Source organism: Raphanus sativus, chromosome 5 (assembly GCF_000801105.2).
Source record: "Raphanus sativus cultivar WK10039 chromosome 5, ASM80110v3, whole genome shotgun sequence".
Classification (NCBI taxonomy): Eukaryota; Viridiplantae; Streptophyta; class Magnoliopsida; order Brassicales; family Brassicaceae; genus Raphanus; species Raphanus sativus.
Genome location: NC_079515.1, coordinates 15,498,704 through 15,505,633, shown reverse-complemented (window position 1 = coordinate 15,505,633; position 6,930 = coordinate 15,498,704). Strand labels below are relative to the sequence as shown.

The 6,930-nt window shown below is 39.9% G+C and overlaps 2 protein-coding genes across 2 annotated transcripts; one reads left to right on the top strand and one right to left on the bottom strand.

The window, feature by feature from the left end:
* Positions 1-1,025: 1,025 nt before the first annotated feature.
* Positions 1,026-3,204, top strand: LOC130512686 (uncharacterized). The gene is made up of 4 exons (XM_057010907.1): positions 1,026-1,487; positions 1,634-2,022; positions 2,091-2,184; positions 2,475-3,204. Exons 1-4 carry the CDS (start codon positions 1,056-1,058, stop codon positions 3,165-3,167), a joined length of 1,608 nt encoding a protein of 535 aa, XP_056866887.1. The 5' UTR covers positions 1,026-1,055; the 3' UTR covers positions 3,168-3,204.
* A 336-nt stretch (positions 3,205-3,540) lies between these two features.
* Positions 3,541-6,058, bottom strand: LOC130512538 (uncharacterized). The gene is made up of 2 exons (XM_057010629.1): positions 5,844-6,058; positions 3,541-4,900 (listed from the first exon to the last, which is right to left on the bottom strand). The coding sequence occupies exon 2, from the start codon at positions 4,898-4,900 to the stop codon at positions 4,298-4,300; it is 603 nt and encodes a 200-aa protein (XP_056866609.1). The 5' UTR covers positions 5,844-6,058; the 3' UTR covers positions 3,541-4,297.
* Between the last annotated feature and the right edge of the window lie 872 nt (positions 6,059-6,930).

The window sequence follows — 6,930 nt, the reverse complement described above, 5'->3', positions numbered from 1 at the left end:
TGATGGACTCTTTGTGGAACAAAGATATTACTGGCTGTTACACCGTGGATGGCTTTATACAAGTTCTTCAGGTCTGGGCATACACAGCTATTCCGGGATTGGGTGCTAGTATTGGTCTACCCAGAGCAAACAGTCCGTCTCCACCGATTCTGGCTTACGACGGCAGCAGAGGCCGCAGATTCATGAAAGCTGCTATCTTGAGTCAGGTACCTTTCCATCTTCACTTAATTAAGTCGTCTGGAAGGTCTTCCAGCTGGACGACTTAGTAGACGACTTATTATAAGTCGTCTGGAAGGTCTTCCAGCTGGACGACTTAGTAGACGACTTATTATAAGTCGTCTGGAAGGTCTTCCAGCTGGACGACTTAGTAGACGACTTATTATAAGTCGTCTGGAAGGTCTTCCAACTGGACGACTTAGTAGACGACTTATTATAAGTCGTCTGGAAGGTCTTCCAGCTGGACGACTTAGTAGACGACTTATTATAAGTCGTCTGGAAGGTCGTCCAACTGGACGACTTAGTAGACGACTTATAATAAGTCGTCTGGAAGGTCGTCCAGCTGGACGACTTAGTTGACGACTTATAATTAAGTCGTCTATTTAGTATTTTGTTTCAAATATCTAACTCGATTCTTCTTCTATTTACCGCAGACCCGCGTGATCAACTTTGTTGAGAAGGAAATTAGTGAAATGTGGCCAAAATGGGACTCTGAGGTTGATGACGTGCCCGCGGAGAACATCATTAAAGTCATGTATGATCGGAGACCGTGGAAGTGGACCATGGATTGCTGGGAAGTCACTGGTACAAAACCCAAGTTTGTGACTCCATCGAAAAGAGCCAAAGAGATGGTTGTGGAGGAGGTGGAGGAAGACAATCAGAGACCTCGGAAGAAAGCTCGTAAAGAGGCTCCTAAAGAGGCTCCTAAAGAGGCTAGAGAAGAGGCTCCTACAGAGGCTACAGAAGAGGCTACAGAAGAGGCTAGAGAAGAGGCTAGTTGGGTGACCAGAGAGGAGTTTGAAAACATGTTCAAGGACTTAAGAAGTGGCTTAGGTGACATGATGAAAGATGGGTTTAAGAAGTGCATCAGGGAGATTAGGAAGATCTCCGATAGATTGGAAGCTGTGGAGAAGAAGGTTGGTGTCACCAATCAGGCTACCCCTCAAGCCCCAGAAACCGGGGTTAGTAAAAAACACCCTACCCCACAAGCCCCAGAAACCGGGGTTAGTAACAAACAGACTACTCCTCAAAAGGATCAGCCTACACTTCAAACCAATCATCCTACTCCTCCCACCAGACAGCCTGCTCCTCAAAAGGCAAAGCCTACTCCTCAAAAGGCAAAGCCTACTCCTCAAACGAAACAGCCTGCTCCTCAAACGAAACAGCCTGCTCCTCAAACTAAACAGCCTGCTCCTCAAACGAAACAGCCTGCTCCTCAAACGAAAAAGCCTTCTCCTCAAAAGAAACAGCCTTCTCCTCTGCCCAAAGAGGTTAGTATCAAATCTTTAAGTCGTCTGGTAACTTGTCTTTGTATAGATTTGTAAATATATAAGTCGTCTGAACTCCAGCAGGAACCAAATCCTCTCCCAACTTTTATTTAAGTCGTCCAGGGTTAACTTGTTCTCTTTTATTGCAGAGATTGTTGCCGGAGGATACAGCAGATGAGGCGATCTCGGTATATAAGATCTTGCCGGAGGATAAAGCAGATGGTGTCACCTCCAAAGAGATTGTTCCTCTCACTTCCACTGACCAACCGAGCTTCGCTTCCAACGATCAACAACCGAGCTTCGCTTCCACCGATCCAAGCGTTCCAGCTTCAGAACCGAGCCTGGTTGTATTGGACCAAACAGCTCCCACTGCTTCTGTGCGTGCAAGGAGTGAACGAACGAAGAAACCTGCTCCCACGCAGATATCTCCTTATACGGCAGAGAGAAGGAAACTCCTTAGAGTGGGAAAGTATAATCCATTTCCCACACTAAACAGACCTAAGATGAAGGAGCTCGCTGATTGGTTGAAAACTGATCCGTAAGTGATTGCTTTACCCATAATAGCTTGATTTAGTCTACCAAAACTGATTGCTTTTTTGTTTGCAGTGATTATTTCACTAAGGAAGAGGACAAACCACGTACATCACCAACTTGGTGGTATCAAAAACTCCGGACATCCAAAGCATGGCTGGAAGACGTAGTAAGTCTTCTGCTTATCTTTAAGTCGTCTGGTAACTTGTCTTTGTATAGATTTGTAAATATATAAGTCGTCTGGAAGGTTTTCCAGCTGGACGACTTATTTGTAAGTCGTCCAGCTGGAAAACCTTCCAGAAGACTTACAAATAAGTCGTCTGGTAACTTGTCTTTGTATAGATTTGTAAATATATAAGTCGTCTGGAAGGTTTTCCAGCTGGACGACTTACAAATAAGTCGTCTGGAAGGTTTTCCAGCTCGTCTGGAAGGTTCTAACTTGTATTAATTTATATGCAGCATATAGATGCTTGGATGAATGTGCTGAGGCAGAGGTATAAGGAGAACCCACAATGTTTCCGGAGCGAGCGAATGTGCTTCCTGGATCACAACTTTACCCAGTCTTGGAGAGAACAGTATCTGGTCTTCAAAGCATCGTCGTCTGATCACAATGGTTTAGGAAAAATGCTACCTAGTGGGGCGGCGAGTTTGTATGACGGATCAATGCCTTCATTTTGCCAATCAAACAAGAAGTGGGGGGAGGACATTGATGATATCTATGCGCCACTGAACTTGGACAACAAACATTGGGTGGCTATTTGGATATCGATCCCTAAGAGGCACATAGTCGTCTGGGACAGCATACCTTCAACTACCATACCAGAAAGATGGGATGAGATAATGGAGCCTTTTCTCGAGATGGTCCCTTATCTGATTGTGGAGTGCGGAGACCAGATGCATGGGTTGGAGCGATACACATATGAGAGACTGCTCAAAGATGTACCCACGGCCAACAATGGTGATTGTGGCGTGTACGCTGCAAAGTACATTGAATGTCATGCTCTTGGGGTCCCCTTTAGCCCTAAAGACTTTGCTAGGTCCAATGCGAAGACTATGAGGGATGCTATGGCTTTGGCTATATGGACGGAGCTTGTTGATCAGCATCTGAAAGATAATGAGGATGGTGGTATGTTTGTGGGCATGTATGATTAGATACACAAATCAATTTGTATAGATTTTTTTAACTTGTATAGATTTTTTAACTTGTATAGATTTTTTAACTTGTATAGATACACAAATCAATTTGTATATTTGAACTATTTGTATACACAAATCTATTTGTATATTTGAACTATTTGTTTACACAAATCTATTTGTATGTTTGTGGGCATGTATGATTTATTTGATTTTCTAACTTGTATAGATTTTCTAACTTACAAATAAGTCGTCTGGAAGGTTTTCCAGCTGGATGGAAGGTTTTCCAGCTGGACGACTTACAAATAAGTCAATGGGAATATCTGAAAATTGCCAAGAAGGTTCATCTTCAGCATCCACGATCCCAAAAGCCAATGGGAATATCTGAAAATTGCCATCTTGTGCGGCTGCAACTAACATAACACCTCCATACTTTCCACTTAGGTGAGTTCCATCCACCACAATGACCCTTCTCTGATACTTAAAACCTTTGATAGAAGCTCCAAAAGAGAGAAATAGATACTTAAATCTTTTCTCAGAATCAAGTTCTATAGCCGTGATAGAATCAGGATTTGCAATGGAGATTTGCTCGAGATATGAAGGCAGACGCGAATACCCTTCTTCTGCTGATCCTCTCACCAATTTCTGTGCATATAACAGTGCTCTGTATGAAGTGGTGTAATCAAGCGTCATGCCAAACATGTTCTTCATTGCATCAGTGATATGCTGTGGAGTTATCCCATCAATGATCCCAACACGATCAATGAAAAGACTACCAACATACTTTGGAGTACAGTGTCTCCGCTGAGCGATTCGGTCTCCAATTGAGCATAAATGTTTTTCCACATACTTTGTTACCCAAAACGTGTTTGACCCATGTTTCACACTCGCTCTGATCTTCCATCCACAACCGCTAACCCGACATATTGCCACAAGGAGAGTTTTTGTTGATTTGTATATTCTGAAAGAAAACCTACCCCTCACTGCTGTCAACCGCAGCTCTGAAAGCAGTGCATCCTTGCTAACAAAACTCTGGTTGACATAGATGCTGGTACAGTCCGATTTTCCTCCTTCAATAGCATTTGTCTTAGCATATGTCTTTTCAATTTCTTCAAAACAAATATTATCATCATCTTCCTCGTCCTCATCTAGAACCTTTCCATAAAGACTGTAATCCCCACCATTCTGATCCGTTTCACCAACAATAGTGTTATCAGCATCCTCCTCCCCATTTTCCTCCTCCCATTTTCCTCCTCCCCATCTTGATTTTCATCTTCAACAGACTCATTATCACCAACATCTTCAAAACATTCATCAGCCTCATCATTATCACCAACATCTTCTTCCCATTCACCAGCTTCATCATTATCACCAACATCTTCTTCCCATTCACCAGCTTCTTCTCTTTTCTCTGAAACCGTTTCCACCTTGCTGCGGCTTGATACACAAAGACATACTCTATGCGTTTTGAGTATCTCGAGCAAGTTTCGAACTTGTCTATCACTTGTAACATGAATGGGAGGACTGCTTGGAGTCATCATCATTTCTGCTGGTAATGAGTAGCTAATCTCCACAGTCACTGATCTCATGTCCAGGTTATAATCTTCTTGAGCCATTGCAACAAGTTCAGCATGTGTTGAATCTTCATTCAATAAAAACAATCTTGCTCCTTTGAGATCATCAACCACAAAATCCCAACGGAAATCTCTCAACAACCATTCTCCATACACTGCATGTAACTTAAAAATCATCTGCAAATATTCAAAAAAAACACATTAGTAAACATAGAGAAAATGAAGAAGTTCAACAAACATTATCGCAGACGACTTAGATTTAAGTCGTCCAGAAGACTTAAAGGTAAGTCGTCTAAAGAGGTCACTTTTGCAATTGAAAATTAAAAGGGACGACTTAATTCTAAGTCGTCCGGCTTTGTTTGTTAAAAAAAAAATTTCAGACGACTTATATATAAGTCGTCTACGAAAAACGGGCTAGTTTTGCATTTGACCGAATCGTGTCAGATCTTTGACTATTTCTGGACGACTTATAAATCAGTCGTCTCTGGAAAGTAAAAATTTCAATATTTTATTCAAACTAGACGACTTACACGTAAGTCGTCCCAGGTTAGTTTTGTAATTGAAAAATAAAACTTGAAATTTAACTTTCTCGAGACGACTTAACTAAAAGTCGTCCAGCTAGACGACTTAATTTAAGGTCGTCCGGGATAAGCAAGGTTTGGACGACTTAATTGGGAAAAATTCTGGACGACTTTGCTTTCCCCGGACGACTTTAAATTAAGTCTTCTGACGGGACGACTTTATATTATGTCGTCTGGTAAAAATTAAATTATGAAGTTTTATTTTTCAACTACAAAACTAACCTAAGACGACTTACACGTAAGTCGTCTAGTTTAATAAAATATTGAAATTTTAACTTTCCGAGAGACGACTGAATTATAAGTCGTCCAGAAATAGTCAAAGATCTGACACGATTCGGTCAAATGCAAAACTAGCCTGTTTCTCGTAGACGACTTATATATAAGTCGTCTGGACTGTTTTTTTTCACCAAACAAAGCTGGACGACTTAGTTTAAGTCGTCCGTTTGACCAGAAGACTCATCAGTAAGTCTTCTACATACAGATGACTTACTTGTAAGTCTTCTACGCGAACAGATTTTGAAAAAAATTCAAATTCGTACCTTAAACTAGGTGAGATGACTTTGTTTGCACACAGGGTCTTCTCCAACCACCCAGAACCTCAAACGAAAGCAACCGTAAGTCAAAACGAAAGAAATATGGCTCCAAACAATTTTGAATCAAAAGCTTCAGTTTTTTGGATGAATATGGAGAGAAAGTGAAAGAAATGTTGTTTTTAGTTCATAACAATTGAAACAGAGAGAGTGTAAAGAGATTTACGTGCATTAAAGGGCATTAAAAGCTCCAAACAGTTCGTACAAGGTTGTTCCCACTATTCATGGCAGTGGCAATATTGTAAATACTTGAAGAAAATGAGGTTGAGACAGTAAAGAAGCCATTTTCGAAAAAAAAAAAAAAGGGTTAATGGCATTTTCGTAGATAAAATGCAGATGTGGGGTTAAAAACTCAAAAAAAAAATGAGTCAAAAGAAAAGGTTAGTTTTCTGTTTGAATTCAAGTTTTGAGTCACTTTTGCAATAAGCCCAATATTTAATTCAAATCAGTTTATGATATTGTAGATTTAATAACTCTATTTATTCTTGCGCAATGTGGTATCACATTAATTGGACTTTTAAATCTTTCTAAATTTTCAAAGTCGTTTTTATTCTTGTTGCCTTATTTTAAATAAATCTAACTTGCGCAAGAAGACTAATATTTAATTCAAATCAGCTTATGATATTGTAGATTTATTTACTTTCTTTATTCAATTTAAATGTTTATTATGAAAAATTAATATTTTCTGCTTTGCCTCCTAAACATGTATTACACTTTATAATTGCTTACATTTTATAGTTACAATAGCATACTAATGAGATGAACTCTTTCTTTTGCAGATCCTGATGTTACAGTCCTGAGATGATATTTTCTCTGGTTCTGGATTTTTCAGGAACTCCCTTGTCTAAAAGAAAAAGCCAAGAAGATCATGACAGTAGCCTTGAGTATCAACACTCTCTCAACAAGAGACATTCTCACAAGAAAATCAAGGGGGAGTGATCTCAAAGATTTTTAAAAAGATTTATTTCCTATTATTATGGCTTTGTCTTACTTCCGCATTCTTACTATGATAAAATGGATTTGTCTTATCATATCT